This window comes from Macadamia integrifolia, chromosome 2, assembly GCF_013358625.1.
Source record: "Macadamia integrifolia cultivar HAES 741 chromosome 2, SCU_Mint_v3, whole genome shotgun sequence".
Taxonomy (NCBI): Eukaryota; Viridiplantae; Streptophyta; class Magnoliopsida; order Proteales; family Proteaceae; genus Macadamia; species Macadamia integrifolia.
In genome coordinates this window covers 15444754-15461350 of record NC_056558.1, presented here as the reverse complement: position 1 = coordinate 15461350, position 16597 = coordinate 15444754, and the positions used below count along the sequence as shown (strand labels likewise).

At 37.7% G+C, this 16597-nt stretch overlaps 1 protein-coding gene across 5 annotated transcripts; it reads right to left on the bottom strand.

Moving 5' to 3' along the window:
* Window positions 1–883: 883 nt before the first annotated feature.
* LOC122062415 (protein FAR1-RELATED SEQUENCE 11-like) lies at window positions 884–10463 on the bottom strand. 5 transcript variants are annotated; one of them, XM_042626070.1, is made up of 7 exons: window positions 10338–10463; window positions 10196–10236; window positions 9781–9841; window positions 4737–5256; window positions 4236–4649; window positions 2853–3296; window positions 884–1785 (listed from the first exon to the last, which is right to left on the bottom strand). In XM_042626070.1, the coding sequence occupies exons 3-7, from the start codon at window positions 9801–9803 to the stop codon at window positions 1171–1173; spliced, it is 2016 nt and encodes a 671-aa protein (XP_042482004.1). In that variant the 5' UTR covers window positions 9804–9841; window positions 10196–10236; window positions 10338–10463; the 3' UTR covers window positions 884–1170. The 5 variants fall into 5 exon arrangements, with proteins under 5 accessions (XP_042482004.1, XP_042481973.1, XP_042481981.1 ...); XM_042626039.1 differs by having other exon boundaries at window positions 4236–5256; XM_042626047.1 differs by lacking the exon at window positions 9781–9841 and having other exon boundaries at window positions 4236–5256.
* Window positions 10464–16597: the final 6134 nt, after the last annotated feature.

Sequence of the window (16597 nt, the reverse complement as noted above, 5' to 3'; positions counted from 1 at the left end):
ACCTTCACGTTCTTTAGATAAGATTTTAATAACATAATAATAAAAGCTATTAAGTACGAATGTTATGACTAGGTGGTCAAAGCGATTGAAACAGTCTCTCAACATTCTTGAGGTAAGGCTGTGTAATTCTCGCCCACCCTTCAAATCTCACACATGCTAAAGCCTCGTGCACTAAACACACCCTTTTTTTAGATAATAAAAGTTATTCGTATATGCATACACAATCTAAATAAGAGATTGGGTATCAAGTGGATTAGATTAACCCAGGCTGAAGACCCTGACACCTTAGGTCAGCCTATTCTGAATCGTGGGCAACAAAAAGCTTTAACAGACAATAAGCCAAGCAAAACCTCAGATTGGGATGGGCAATTTGGGTTTAGCCAGCCATGTAACTAATCAAGATATCAAGTTTGGTGAATTCAGATTCCTGACTGGGATCCACAGTTTACTGGTTGGTTTCATGTTGAGTAGCCGAAGGTCATGGATCACCCACCTCTCTATGGGCGATCCTGGAGTAAAAACTATTACAAGCAATAGCCGCAAAACTTAAGGTCTAACTGCTCCATACCAAAGGGAACTTTTAGCTACAAACAAGCAAATGCTGAGGTTTCAACAGCTGCTAGACAGTAATTCTATTGTCCAGAATGGATGGAAAAGGACCTTGGAAAATAACTGGATGGAGGAAAATCAAAAGGCTGGAAACAGTTTTTTCTCTGACGAGCACACTGAATCTTGTTTCCCGTCAGAAAACCATACCATTTTGAACATGTTTAATTCAGTGCCTCAGTTTGACAGTAATCCATGGCACGGAGGCACTACCACATAAGGGAGATACTCCCATCTTATCATGTAACCGTTCCATACATAGAGCTAGAGACATGGGTTAGTTAAATTTGTAACTATGATTGCATGTAAAATGGATACAAAAATGTTATCCAACAATTACTGGGTGATCCTTGATTGCCTGCCTCCTAACTATCACCATTTACAAAAGAACATCAGACTTGACAACTTCCAATCCCATACCCTCTCTCTTTGAAATGAAGCAAACAAACGACTGCCGTTGAAACTTTTCTTTACAGGATTCCCTATGGTATTGCAAAAAATATATAATACTCTTCCTATGGTGTAAAGCATCAATTCAGTGTCTTCCATGATTGGAAGAACGAATTAATGAGTCTTGTGAATGGAATCTCTTGTACCTTGTGTCGGAACTGGTTGCTCCCTTATGCGAGACAGAAGGATGGAAACTTGCTCAGTTGCAAGATCCAACCGTTCCTTTGTCTTGGCAGATTCCGTGATCAGAGTTGACACCATAGACTGTAAAGTCTGAACGCGTTCTGCATGATCACTTGGAGTACTTTGGAGGAGTTTTGTTGGTGATGTGTTGATACGACTCCAGCGAAGGGGTAAATACTGCTCTGGGATGTGGAAACAGTTCCCCGTCGAGAGGACCCGAAGGGCGTGCCGGCACAGTATTCCTGAGAATTCAAACTGATGGCAGCTACATGTTACAATGCCTTCCCGTGGAACCCAAATTACTTTGCGTCCTCCCTCCAACTTTGTGTGGTGCCTCACAAGGAAACAACCATCATCCATTTGAAAGGAAGCATAGTGTGCAGCCAAGACAAGTTGTTCCTGGAGCTTACAAAAAGCATATGGTGTAAGTACAGTAGCTGCATGTGATTCCATGGGTGCTCCTGTTTTCAGGCAAATGTTCTGAAGATTCTGCTGCATCGTTTGTTGTTCACCTGCTTGGTCTTTGAAGTCAACAGCAACGGCCACCTTTTTTAACCCAACCAAGTAAACAGAAAAATGTTAGCAAAAAAAGCAAAGCTTATGTTTTCCCATTGCATGTAGATTTTTTTGTCAATAAGCTTTTTATTTATTTATCCATTTGGGGTTGTGTGTGGGTGTGGGGGGGGGGGGGGGGGGAACAAGTTTCAACAATGGATGAGATTGAAGCTGTTTATAGAATATGTTTCATCCAATGCATCAAATTAAAGAATATGAAAGGATCCAAAAAATCAGTACAACCAGATATTACAACTGCTTATTTTATTTATTTGGATAGTGAATGAAGTGTACAAATTTACTAGGGCAAATAGTGCACTAAAGCTTTCGAAACTTCATCTATAAAATGATTAAATGTTAACCACTCATACAGTTTTTTTTGCTTCAGCAATGTCTTAGGCAAAAAGTGAGTATTCACTATTCAAAATAAGTATAATAGAAAAAAAATTCCTGATGAGAGCTCATTCCACATCCCTTGTATAAGTGGGAAATGTATGTACGCTTTACACAAAGCACTAAAGCATCAACGGTTTTGAGTCCAACTCTTAGAATGAGGGCATTTGTACTTCTTATCATTCTTCTGGAGAGAGAGAGAGAGACTCCGTACCATTAAAGAGGGTGTGGATGTAGCCACTATTAAAGAGGGTAGGGAGAACAACTTTATATGTCTGTTTTCTTGTGTATGCTTTTATGTTGAAGTAAGAACAAGCAACATCGATTATCAAGCAAAAAACTTAACCCCTTATGTAGTTGAAAGTACAGGTTTTGCTCTTAGGTTATTCTATGGTTACAATAGTGGACCTCATGTCTTTAGACCCTTGATCAAGTCATGAACCAAAACTTTAGGAACACAGCTCTTATCTTGGGACAAGGGTTTGGGTGCGAATCCACACATGCCTCAAACCACAATTTTAGTTTGGAATGATGCCAAAGTATTTAGGCACTTCTGGTTACTCTGGTCTGACTAAATCACACATAGATAGACATATAGGTAGATCGATAAGACACACACAAAGATCGATAGATAGATAGATGGAGAGAGAGAGGAAATTACATACTTGTTCCACAAAGTGCGCCAGCCTAGTTTGTGCACTCAGGAATCGTTGAATGAAGGCATTGATAGACTTCGACTGGTTGGATGCAGTCATTCCGGCAAAGAAATGGTTTCTTAAGTACGGTAGTGCCCAAAGTGTTCGAAAAGCAAATAAATTAGCAATGTGCCTATTAGTATGTAACCCAAAGGAATTGACCATGTCTCTCCACCCCAGTTCGAACTCCTCTATTGTCTCCATATTGTAAAGCCGATAGAACTCATTCTTCCACTCATTGTATCTTTCTCCAAGAACAGCATTGAACCAAGATGGAAACTTTGCCACAATAAGCCAAATGCAAAGTGCATGTTTAGTACTTGGCATTTCAATTGCTATCACTTCTTTAAGACACATATTTTGGTCAGTCAGGATCGTTTGTGGAGCCTTTCCATTCATAAACCCTAGAAATGCCTATCATATCCAAAAAGACAACATAAAACACCATAATTAAGTCAATAAAAGGGGGGAGAGAGAGAAAAAACAAATTAGTATTTTTTTATAAAGGGAAAATCTTGTTGTACCTAAAGTCAGTGACAAAGAAGTTGTAACCTTCATCTTTTCTTCCCATTTAGTATAACACACTTCTTTTTTCAAAGAGAGTAAAATTTTGTCATTTCACATGTGTAATGGAAAAGTGTGCAAAACAATGATAGCTCTTGAGAATTACATAATGGTAAGTCACTTTCAAATTATTTTGAAAATTCTTTTTTACCCGAGTTAAAGAACTTTCAGGAATAAGACAGTGGGTTTTAAAAAGGATATTACAGCTTCTAGACCCTGCAGTAGCGGGAATTTCGTACACTGGGTTACTCTTTTTTTAAAGAAATTTTGGGAATAAGACAAGGGGTTTTAAAAAGGAGATTACAACTTCTCAAATCACCACTTCGGTTGCAACAATTTTCATAAATATCTAATTGATTGAAAGTTTCACCAAGCCACATCCACAAACCACCGAAATCAGTTGGCCCCTTCCTTAGTAGGTGCATGGCCTAAAATTAGACTGGCTACAACTTAACATCCCATACACTCCCGACATTGTTCTCCCCAGCCCTCTAGTTGGGGTTTAACCACAAAACTGTTCTGATTCTGTTGATTTGGTAAAGCCCCAATAATAGGTAACCAACCAACTGAATGGTCCAGATGAAGAAGTTAGTACAAAAAAGGTAGCAATTGAATTGTAAAATCCTCTATGAGTTCCAATTCTAGATTAAGCTATGCCCTATCAAGGGTGACCAACTGATGGAATAAATTAGATCATTGAGTTGGTGAAACACACCATCAATATGTCTAGTATGGTTCCATTGAGGATGTTGAACCTCAGCCCAGGGTATATGTTCTCGACTCCTTTACCTTCAATGCCCATGAGAAGGACCGCATGTTTTCCTCTCGCAAGAGCACGCAGCCGAAGAAGCAAGGCATGCCGTAATTATTCATGCCAACCCAGATCCCAAGCGGCATGTCAAAGGCGGTCAAGCGGTGCGTTGTATCGAACACCACCGCATCACCAAAGATATCATATGACTGGATTGACGAAGCATAGGACCAAGCAATGTTCTCTAACCTGTTGTTTGCATCAATGGTATATTCATATCTGAAGTTGGGATCCTTGTCTTTGATGTTTTTGCACATTCTTAAGAGGTCAATGCTTTCATCTTCCTGATCCACCTTTCGGAATGACTGAAGTAGGTTCCTTACATCCTTCTCAGTGAACGGCAAGTATCCAGGCTCCACACATTTCTCAAGCTCCATAAGCCTCATCATTTGCTGCACAGAGATGCCAGTTTGAGCAAACATATATAAGCGATTCTTGTCATCCTCTGAGATAATACGATAAGCAGGCAAGAAACGGACTTGATTTGGCTCCAAGAGCTCATGATTGTGGTTATTGGCAAAGCCTGTGACACGCCATTCAGGGGCCCCCAAGTCCATCGTCTTGCTGATCCGCAAGTATGCTTGGCACCCACATCTTGATGATTTACGGTTTCTTTGAGGCTTACTCTCATTTGAAGCCTTCAAGGGGGTATTTCCAGCACGGTGGCAGACAAAGTAACGTCTTGTAAGTCCCTTGCCAACCCCATCTTTTCCTTCCGTCCGATGGCGCCGGATTGAGAAGCCACTACGCTTTGCAAACTCACTGTAGAACTTATATGCAGCATCATGGGTTACAAATCTTTGGCTGATGTAGGGGATTGCATCACTGGGATATTCTTGTAACATATTGGTTTCTCCTGGTGATTCCTCAGTGCTGCTTGTATCATCTAATGACAAGGATCTCTGTTCTGAAGGATCATCATAAGCCACTATCAGCTGCCTAGCCTCCTCAGACATCGCTTCTTTTCCCCGTATCAAACTCGGGGTCAGATATAAGACCCTGTGTCCAACATTTCAATAATTCAATCGACTACAAAAGTTAGTTCTGCATGAAAGGAAACAGAAAAATAAAATAACCAACAGAAATGTAGTCATTTGCATTCCAATTAATGGATAAGGTATAAGGGCCATGTTGGCAAGCCATGAATCCCATTTCCAGTGGAGCTAGGCAAGAAAGCATTGAGTCATGGTTAAGTATTTATTAACATTTTTTATGGGCATTGATAGGTACCTAAAGCTAATTACTATGATGACAACTTCAATAAACACAAATTGGAAAACCATCTCTCACTTTTTGTGGACCTGATTAGAGATGGTGGTAAGGATTCAACCTTTTAAACTAGGTCAAAGTTAGGTGCATAAATATCTTGTAACAAAATCATTATTGCCTTAATGAGAAAAATAGTGGTGCACAAAGAAGCATGTTTGAACACCACAACCACACTACATGTACAATTAACAATGTTTGGTTATTCAACCACCATGTATAAGTGGGGTTTCAAGCATGGTTAATAAATTATATTGGAGTGGCTTCGTGATTTCACACATTTAATTATTTTTCCATGTTAATTTATTTCATAATTTTTTATCTTACATGGAGTTTAATTCCTTCAAGCGCTAGAATGCCAAATTCAACAGCATTCCACAATATATGAGCAGAGTAGCTATCTTTAAAGAAAACCAGGGTGCACTCATGGAGAATATATATAAAACAAAGATACAATGTAATATATTATTACAGTGGAATTTCCGCAGCCTTATGGCTACTGCTGCTACACAGCTACAGTGATGTTATTCTCCTTTCATGCCACTTGTGGTGCCAGTGGCTACTCCAGCAATCTCCTTTCTCTTCCCTGCAGGATGGAGGCGGTAGTTGCTGTTGCACCTCCTCCTTTTCTTCCGTTTCTAGCACCTTGAACAACTATGGCAACCACTTGTGTTGCCTACCCCTAGTCTTCTTGAAAACTATGTAATTTACAGAGTGGAATTGGGATACTCGGTAATTTTCACTTTATTCAGCCCAAAGGTATTATTATTTTGACTGACATGAATACAAATAATTCAAAAATAATGGGCAATAGATCGCATGTTATATTGCTATTCTTAGGAACTAAATGGTTACCAAGGACAGTTATCATGTATTGACATGTATCAGGCCTGCCCAATCTTGTCATATACTAATTCACATATATGCATCTTATACATCTCAATATAAGAAATGCTCCATCCCTTTCTTCTACTGTCCTTTTCCCTTCTCGTCAATGTCATGATGCTGTAAGTTCCAGAGACAATAATGGGAAAACTATCAACATTGCAGAAGATAAAACAAGCAGGTTGTAGTTGTGGCACAGACATTAATCAATTTAGGACAAGCGTCCCGTTTGATTGATCAACTCCCAGTGGGTTGTTTGACCTCCATAAATGTAAGGGCAACTTATTTTACCAAATCAATGAGTGCTTAAGGCTGGAGACAATTGCACAAGATTTTACATAGAATATAACAATCTATCATATGTCTGGTGAAGCTTGGTTTGATCATATGCTTCCAAGTCTTGAATTATTCAATCATTTTATACGATCATGACTTGATCCGTTGCTCCAAGCTCCAATTTTCACTTTGACTTGTTATGCTTAACTTTGACCTTTCAACCTTGCTTGATGCTTGACAAAGTCCACACTTGATCTATGAGAATGTTTTCACACTCAACAAACAAATCAGTATTCCCAATACCATCATTCTCATGTTTAGATCATGAAAACACATTGGCAAAATGCAATAAGCCAATAGTCAAGATGAAGCCTCCCTCTGAAGAGATCTCCGTGTTATCCCCTCCTCTCATTGTGTCTCTTTAAGGCATCTCTATTTCTTTCTTTCTCTTTCTCCTTCTCTCTGTACAAATCTCTCTCCCCCCTCACCCCCTTCTCTGTGTCCAATTCTTTCTTGCCCTCTATCTTAGCAACACCAGTTCTCTTTCCCCCCCCCCCTCTTTGCAAATTGCTCTCACTCTTCCGCCCCCCCTTCGCTTTCCATGATTTTTCACTCCTTTTCTATCAACTCTCCTCTTCCCACTATTCTCACTCTCTCTATGCAGTTTTATACATGGAACCATTGTTTGAATGGTTCTACTGCTAATCTAATAGAGGCTGGGTTCAGAGAAGAAAGACAAGGAAGGCTTCACACTCAGAGAGAGAGAGAGAGAGAGAGATTAAAGAGTTCAGAGACAAACTGCCTCTCTAGTTCATCCCCCCTCTCTCTCTCTCTCTCTCTCTCTCTCTCTCTCTCTCTCTCTCTCTCTCTCTCTCTCTCTCTCTCTCTCCCTCTCTCTCTGGATTTCACTCTTCTTTTTCCATTTTTTTCCCTTCTCAGGAAACCCTCGCCTCATTTCTTCTTAAGAATATGCCGAAAATTCTCACTCAAAAATCAATATAAAAAACCTTTCTAAGAAAAAGCAAGGAGACCCGTAGTGTTCTTGGCTTTGGCATACAACCATTTGGAAGTAGAGGAAATTTTTTATAACCTCATCATCATTGTAGTGTCTTTGGGAGGACTGCAATGCCAAGTGGTTTCAGTTAGTAATTTATAAGATCAAGGTTCCCAATGGGCTTGTGTTTTTAGAGATTTCGCTGTGAATCAATTTCTTTCTTGGAGTGAAGACCTCCGACATCTCATGAGTTGTTGGGAGTATAGGTTGATGCCACAGTGGATGCCTCCCATGGGGGCTCAGTTAAGCTGAAGTTTGAGTTTCCACTAGGAAGCCAGGCTCTTCCACGACTGCAGGAGGAACCAAATAGAGTTTTGATCTATGCAGATGCAGATCCAGGTTCAACTGGAGATGGAAATTCTATTAGAGCATGTGTTTCTCATTGAATATGGTTGGGATATGTGCTAATTGCTAAGAGAAAGGGGATGCCACCAGTGCGACTAAATGGGTCAAAGATGTCTCGACAGAACCACAGTGATTCCCCCATTTAATTAGAAGCATCTGAAATCTGACTTTCCATTTATATCACTCATTTCATGGAATCCAATATGCACTAATGAGGTGGCAAATATGTAGCCAAGAAAGGCATCATGAGGCCAAGGATTTGTTTTAGCCCTTTGTTCAACAGCTTGTATCCCAAAACCTAGACTAATAAAATTAGACAAAGTAAAACTCAAAATGGAAATTCCTACTTAGCCTAATAACTGCCAAAATAAAAAGATTACATAGACTTCTCTAAAATAAAATAAATCCTAAAATATCCTACTGAACCCAAAAAATCCAACCAGACCTGGTTCGTCTCGGTCAAGATTGCCCAAAGGGTCAACATGGTTCAGCCTTGATTCTTCATCACCCCCCCCCAACCCAACCAACCAACTACAACTGTTCCTTATATCATTTCTTACCAAAATCATCATTACCAACAAATTTTTTTGAGTTCCTTTCTTTTCTATAAAGAACTTGATTTCCTGGTTTCACAATAGGATATGTGGTACAAAAATAGATAATCTATTCCCCCCTTCCACCCTAAAAAGTCTTGGAGTTGTATGCTTACTCTCAAAACTCTTCGTTTACACAGTATGCTATTTTTTTGTTCGCTCTTCATTTCAGATTCCTATCTAATGATCCAGGTGTATCCTCGACGCGAGGAATAAAAGAATAATTAAAGGATTTTCTCAGTTCTTTGCCTTGATTTATAATTTTTTTCTAATTATCTATCGACACATTTACATTTATCAATGATAAAAAGAATGTGGGATTTTTCTTAAGAACGCGAGATTTTTCTTTCGAATTCGAAAGAAAAATCTCAAGTCATTAGAGAAAACAGAAAGAGAGGGATTCAAACTTACTGCACAGGTACACGATCTCACAACAGGAAGGCTCTTCTATTTTTTATATTCAAAAAGGTAACAGTTCCTAACCGACCACTTGATCTTTAGCTTGCTCATCAAAAATATTTGCTGCTGACATGAGCTACCCTTAACAGCAGACAAGTAGGAATGAACTTCCAACCATGAAACATCTTGAGAAAGTAAATAACATATCAAATATATCTTTGTCATGGTAAAGATAGGTGACGAGCATCCATGTGCTGCATTACTAGCATTGGGAATCTCATACTTAGTATATTTTCTTTTCTTTTTTTAATTAATTTAATTCTTCAACAACTTTCATTCTAGCAAGCATTCTCCAGTTTTTTAGCACGTTGCATCAAGTATAAGAAAGCATGTGATTTTCATGGAGCATCTAGGGGTAAAAAAGAGAGCTAAAGTTTCATCTGCAGTGTCTTCAGAGTTCGAAAGAATATGAAACAAATTACTTGAAATGTTGCATAATCGGATATTTAATTCCAATAACAATGCTATCACTGCACAAGCAAATAGGGCAGCCAATTTGGAATCAATGGTCTTTACGATAAACTTCTAAACATGAATTTAAACTTCAAAACAAGAATTGAAAGGAAGCATGGTTTTGAAAACTTAAAACACACAATTTGAATGCAGCAATGTGACTATTCCTTTTCCTTCTGTCAACATTACAACCTTTCGTTTTCAATAAACTCCATACTTTCTCTCGCTCAGAAAATATCTTCGGTATAAAAATCTGCAATAACCGATAGCTAAATAAGAAATTCATAGTCGGATAAGTGGTGTTGTAAATAATTGGGATTGAACCCAAAAGCTCAAGGTATGCAGAAGCTCAACAACCTCAAATATAGAACATCTATTTCAGAAAAACCCAGAATCCAAATCAAATTCTTTTTCGCCTGAACATATCTTGCATTAGTGCTTACAGTGATGCCCAACAACAGAAATCGTTATGTTCAACATATGAATAGAGAAAAACAAGTCGCTTTACAAGACCATACTACCCAATCATTCAACAAACTTCAATTTTATTCATTAGAAACATTTGCAAAACTCTAAATGGTTCTGTAAATGGTCGAAAATCACTTACCAGAATCACACAAACCAACCCATTATTCGCATTTGTAGAATCTGGAACAATGTAAAAATACTAAAATCAAATGATAAATTCGAATTACTCATAAACAGAAAAAATAAAAAAAAAATGAAGTAGATGGAAAGAAAGAAAGAACCTTTGAAGATAGATTAATGGCGGAAGAAGCAGAAAAGAGGTGAACAGCGCAAGCTAATAGCTATTCGGCTGAAGAACCCTAACTTGCGCAGGGATGCAATGAGGGCATTTTATTGCATGCACGCCCTCTAATCGGGCGCCTTGACTTTCGGTCTCGTAACTATATCCTGAGTGAAAATACTATAATAACCTTCTTTACTACGCCGTGACTGCGTGACAGTTGATAGCGAAAGGTATCTTAGTAATTAAGTCCTTAATTAGTGCGTATATGTTAAGCTGTTCTACGCACCAAACCACAGTTTTAAAACCAGGACCCCACCCGGGTTGGCTAAAACCCGGCATTGGTTTGGAAAACTTTGGTCCTTTCTCCTTGCACAACCGGGTATGGTCAAAACAAATCAAAGTCGACAAAATTGGAAAGTGGAAATATAAATTGGTCTCTTACAAAATGAATATGTAGTGGGATTACGTACAATCATCGCTCAACACATTTATTTTTTTCGAAAGAAATACTTTTATTTACACGATAAGTGGTAGAAGATGGGACATATGAATGTACATCTAATGGAACTGGACTACCCAACCCTCATGACATGTCACAGATTGAACAATGTTTCAATTGGCTAGGCCCTGTTAGTTTCTATTGAACGTAATTTCTTCATACCAACTTAAGACCCCTACGTCGTCTGTACATGTTTATGTAATCATGCCTCGAACGCCAAGGCTGGTTCATCTTTCTATTCAATCCATCAATCCATAATCAGGCTCAATGTTTTGGGCTAATCAAACTATGAATGGGTTAATTGACAATCGGGTTGTAAACGTGGCTATAATTTGTCTAAATTGACTTTAACAAGCTAATCGAGCTATAAATGATAGGTTATTAGTATATCATATAATTCAGTTGGGCGACCGCCAAACCACACTGCCTTACACTGGGAATGCCCAATTATTAATTAGTAGATATTTGAATCCAACACATCCTATAACCATTTAAACTAGTCACATGCTTCAACCAGTTGGCTCAGGTCAAACCTACTGGTGCATGCCTACTTTTGACGACACTAGTTTAGATAACAACAAATATAGAATTAAGAGTAATTTTTTTCTAGCCACTTCTTCCCCGAGAGTCTTTGTCCTTTCTCAACTTACCTCTTCTTTGCAAGTTGTGCCCAACAAAGGTGTAGGAAATAGATGGCAAAGGCAATCAATGTCAACGTTTATTGATTTATAGTCACCTCCGATGGTTATTGACTGTAGTTGCTACAACACTTCTAGTATAGTAGCAATTCAACATCTTTCTCTCTTTTGCAATTTTTTCTTGCAAATCTTTTTCTACAAAAAGATATGTGAATATTATCTTGGCGTGCGTGTGTAACCATGAAGAAGAAACAAAGCAAACAATTATACATAATACAAGAAATTTAATGTTGTTCAGCTCAAATGCCTAATCTAAGTACTAGAGATTTTTCATTAAGCCAGAAAAATTCTCTACACTATTTTCCTACCATCACAGTGTAATCTCTCTTGCTTGAATCTAAGGTTTTCCTCACAGAGATAATACATAAGAAATCTTAAAAAATCTGATTTCTACACAATTACAATTTTATCCATGTACATGTAATAGGCCGAAAGCCTGGCACAAATATATACAAATCCATTAGTAATTAATTATATAGATCATACAAGACATAAACCCAACATCAAGAAAACTTGAATACTCTAGGGGCTACAACCATTTGTAAAAGTTCACCCATGAAAAGCATGGGAGCAATGAGTAAAGTAAGGACACCTGTTAATGAATAGTTCTCCTTCAACCCAAAAAGAAAAATTGAGTAAAGAAAGTAGATTGCATGTAGTAGCAACAAAGATTTAATCATTATTGTAGAAATTAAAAAGAGGTTCTAAATGAATAAAAAACAACAATAGTAGAAGTAGACGGTTTAAGTGGAAGTGGGTGATCAAGTTTTGCTGACCCATGTTTCTAAATGGCCACAGTAAACACTTAAACCGGGCTAAAACTGCAAAACTCTCTTTTACCCCTTATGTGAAAGATAAACTGTTGCTATGGTGTTAGACTCTTCCCATTTTCTTAGGTTCTCTCTCTCTTTCTCATCCATTTCATGGATCATATAGGGTGTGTTTGGTTAGGTATCATTGGCTTTGTTTTGAAGTTTCCAAGATTTGCAAGGTGTGGGTACAGCCATAAACGGACTAAGATTTAGTTATGTCAATATTGGTTCCGATTATTTGATTGGATATCTAATATTCGATTAAAGTATACAACAGATATGAAAGGCCATATTTTGTATTTATATTTCGTCTAATTATCTGAAGATGGATTTGGTAATCAGATATGGCCTATGATATGACCCTAATTTAACCTCACATTTCAGTTAGGGCGAGGGTTTGATACGAGGCCCATATGCATATTGCAGGCAATGGGAGAGGTGGGAAACAGAGCCTATAAATAGGGGGAGGGGTTTAAGGAGAGAGATAATATGTGAGGCCCATATTTATGTCTCTTGGTGTGCAAATTGATTAGCACAGTTAGCATTAACCTTAGTTATTTACCCTTCATTTTAATATCTAGGTCATGTTTTAATCCCTTCTTTTACCTCCTATTTTACACCTATTTTTATTTAATTATTACTCATTTAAAAATATTTCTCCACAGCTGGCTCTAATGTTATATCAAATGCCATTTATATAACTCTATATTCCTACCCAAAAGAAAAAAAAAATTATATAGCCCCATATTACATATAATATCATATACATTTAACATATATTTATCATACATGTATGATAAATCGTAAATTTTGAACAGATTGGATATTAGGTGGACCAATATCCAGTCAATTATTAGTCATATATGCAATAAAATGGATTCGCTATTTGGTTCATTTTTCTACCAAAAAAAAAAGATATTTGGTTCCTTTACAACTCTCTTTCTCTCTCCACATTGATTTGGAAATAATTACATATTTCTAAAACTATGTCAAGTGAACACTGTAAATTTTAGGTTTCAAATAATGCACATATATGTAATTCTCTAATTTTTAGAATTACAGTCAAATTTTAAAGAGAATTGACCAAAATTATAGATTTTTATGCAAATAATACATAATATCTGGCTATGCCTAGTCTTAATTTTGCTTAGTCTTCAGTTAGGCTTTCTGTTTCTACCCAAAAAAAAAAAAGGTTAATCTTTCTGTGAGTCTCTCAAGCCTAGGGTGAGTCCCAAAACCTACTCCCAACATGGCGGAAGCAGACCTGGTCGCTTGTTGCCAACCCCTTAAATTTATAAAAGAAAGTTTTCTTCTACTCATATTGGAACTCTTTACCCCACAAATGTACCATCATAATTATGACTCCTTCCCTTGTATGTTGAAGGTTTGAAATACAATCTCCATCCAAGCCAACAATGATGAACATAATAAAAAGAAAAACACAATCCAAATTTGAAAGTTGGAAATTCAAACCACATGTTCTGGACAAGATTCTAGCATCCCATATTCAGGAGATCATTATAAATGCACCTAGGACCTCCTCCAAATACGATTAGTTTATGAAATATTGTAAAGGTTCCACCATGTATTACTATTAGGCATAAAAGGATATGTTTTTCTTTATCGTTCTATGATCATTTCAATTCATATTATCGGAAAATACCTACCTACTTAGGATAAGCCTTGCGCTCGTTTGATTTTATTTCTCATGTTTCTATGTCTATAAACATTAGAAACAATTTTTATCATTTCTATGCTAATAAACGATTTTTGGAAATACAAAAAGGTGTTTGATTTTTTTGTTTCCCGAAACGTTTTCAATAGTGTAGTCGAGTTCAAGACGTGAGTGAAGGCACGACGTTAGAGGAATACAATTCATGAATGAAGGCATGACGTTGGAGTTGTAGGTATATTTCATGAATATAAGCTTCAGAAGGATGAAGGTAATCCAAAACTGTGAGCTTCGCACAACCAGGTTGGAATCGCCACATTTGGATAACGAGAAGTTTCAACAATGGGTTGGGGGTTGGGGGTTTGGATAGGTCGAGTGAAATATCGGATTTTTCACAATTTTTGTAGCTTTCACTTATTTCTAGAAACAAAAAAAACAAGTCTAACTTGGTTCTCCATTATTGTTTCCAGATACAGAATTAGGCATAAATTTCTATTTCTGTTAAAAAATAAAAAATGAAACAGAAAAATCAAATTGTTTTTAAAGTGTTTTTCCATTTTTGAGCACAGAAAAACTGTTTCTAAAAACAAAACCAAACGGGCCCTTAATTTACTGTTGAAAAATGACAAATGAATTCCTTGCTTGCGCCACTATTGCACTAATACACAAGCCAATGAAAGGGCAAGCGAGACAGTCACCAATAGGGTGAAGAACAAGCTGACCACTTGGAAAGTTAATTCACTTTCCTACGTTGGTAGGGCTATCCTTCTCCAGTCAACTCTAACTTCTATACCGTCATATCAAATGTCCTGTTTTGCTTTACCCAAAAACATTTGCAACAAGCTTGACTCAATTTTTCTCCATTTTCTGGAATGGGGATTGTGAAAAAAAAAAAATTAAACCTCATTGGGTGGGACAGAATTTGTTTGTCGAAAACAGTGGGTGGCCTCGGGTTTAGAAAATCTGCATTCCATAACCAGGCCCTTCTACTTAAGTTGGGTTGGAGATTACCTAACAATGATCAGAGTCTATGGGTTAAAATTCTGAAGGCTAAATATTTCCATAACATATCAGTTTTCGATGTAAAAACCTCAAAAACAAGAGGATCGTTAGTATGGAATAGTATCTCTAAGATTCTGCCAGTACTCAAAACAGTAGTGCATAAGAAAATTGGGAACGGTGTCAACACCTTCTTTTGGTCTGACCCATGGGTACTGGATTGCTCTCGAAACACCATTGACCTCCCCTCTCCATCCCAACAACATATGATGACCCGTGTCTATGATTTTTGCCCATATGGGACTTGGAATACTAGTGATCTTAATTCTGTCCTCCATTGCTCCGTTGTATCCAAAACACACACAGAAACTTGTCTCCTCTATTCAAGATAAGTGGATTTGCAATCTGTCCAAGGTGGGAATTTTGTCCACTAAACTAGCTGCTTTGTTCTTATCTAAATCATTGACAAGATTCAATGTATGCTCAACACAGGTGCTTTTGCTCATTCCCATGCTCATACTGGTTGCGATCCTTCTAGAAAATTAACGTCCACCCCAAGTTTAAGACATTTTATTGGAGAGCAGTCAATGCGGGACTACCTACAAAGGATAGACTGTCGAAATGGGTGGATATTGATCCACTCTGTATCTTTTTCCATAACAAGAATGAATCTTTATGACATGTTATGTTCGAATGTGAATTTTCCAGAAGAATTTGGGCAACAGGACCTTTAGGCCTCAGACCTATTGCCCCCACAGGCCCACTCACTTGTCTTTTATTCAGACAATCTTGAATTATTTTCGATCTTGTGGCATCCATAAAACAGATTTAAAACATTTTTTTTTCTAAAGTTATGATAATCTGTTACTTTATTTGGAACCACAGGAATCAAGTTCTGTTTGGGAGGCAAAATCTTAACCCATTCTATATTTTGAAATAGACTAACTTTTGGATATATAATGGGTTAAAAATGGATAAAACCCATGAACCAGGTGACTTCTACCCAACCCCCACATCAAATATCTATCCCGCCCTACCAGAATGATTGCATCATACTTGTAGTTTCTTCTTCTATAGAAGGGGATGTGACTAGGTGTTCTACACCCCGTTCATACATAACCGAGCCAGTAATTGCGTTAATACCGGTTAACCCAAACCTACCAGGATCATCTGATACAATATTCCACCACAGTATACACACAACTAAGAAAGTGCTCATCAGTTCAGCGGAAGACTTGGTTTACCTGTGAATATTCCCATAATACTTGATACCCAAATTGTAATACAATAGTTAAGTACATGTGGGCCCGAAGGCATGATATTTACACAAAAAGAATACAATTTACATATCAAGTACTCAAAAGGAATCATCAAAAATCAGATTGTACAGCTCTGCTCGGTATCGAATGTAGAACTCAGCTCGGTATCAAAGGTTAGAGCTCAACTTGGTATCAAAGGTTAGAGCTCAACTCGGTATCAAAGGTTAGAGCTCAGCTCGGTATCAATGGTAGAGCTCAGCTCGGTATCAGAACTGTTGTCCTGTAGCACAACCCTCGCACGAGCAATCCGTGTCGTGCT

What these genes read in the sequence shown, in the direction of transcription:
- LOC122062415 (XM_042626039.1), bottom strand. Translation starts at nt 9,803, where the DNA reads ATGGAGTTTATTGAAAACGAAAG. An exon ending in GAGTTTATTGAAAACGAAAG is followed by an intron (nt 5,257 to 9,780) that starts GTTGTAATGTTG and finishes TGTTGGACACAG; the next exon opens with GGTCTTATATCTGACCCCGA. An exon ending in TGGCGCACTTTGTGGAACAA is followed by an intron (nt 1,786 to 2,852) that starts GTATGTAATTTC and finishes GGGTTAAAAAAG; the next exon opens with GTGGCCGTTGCTGTTGACTT.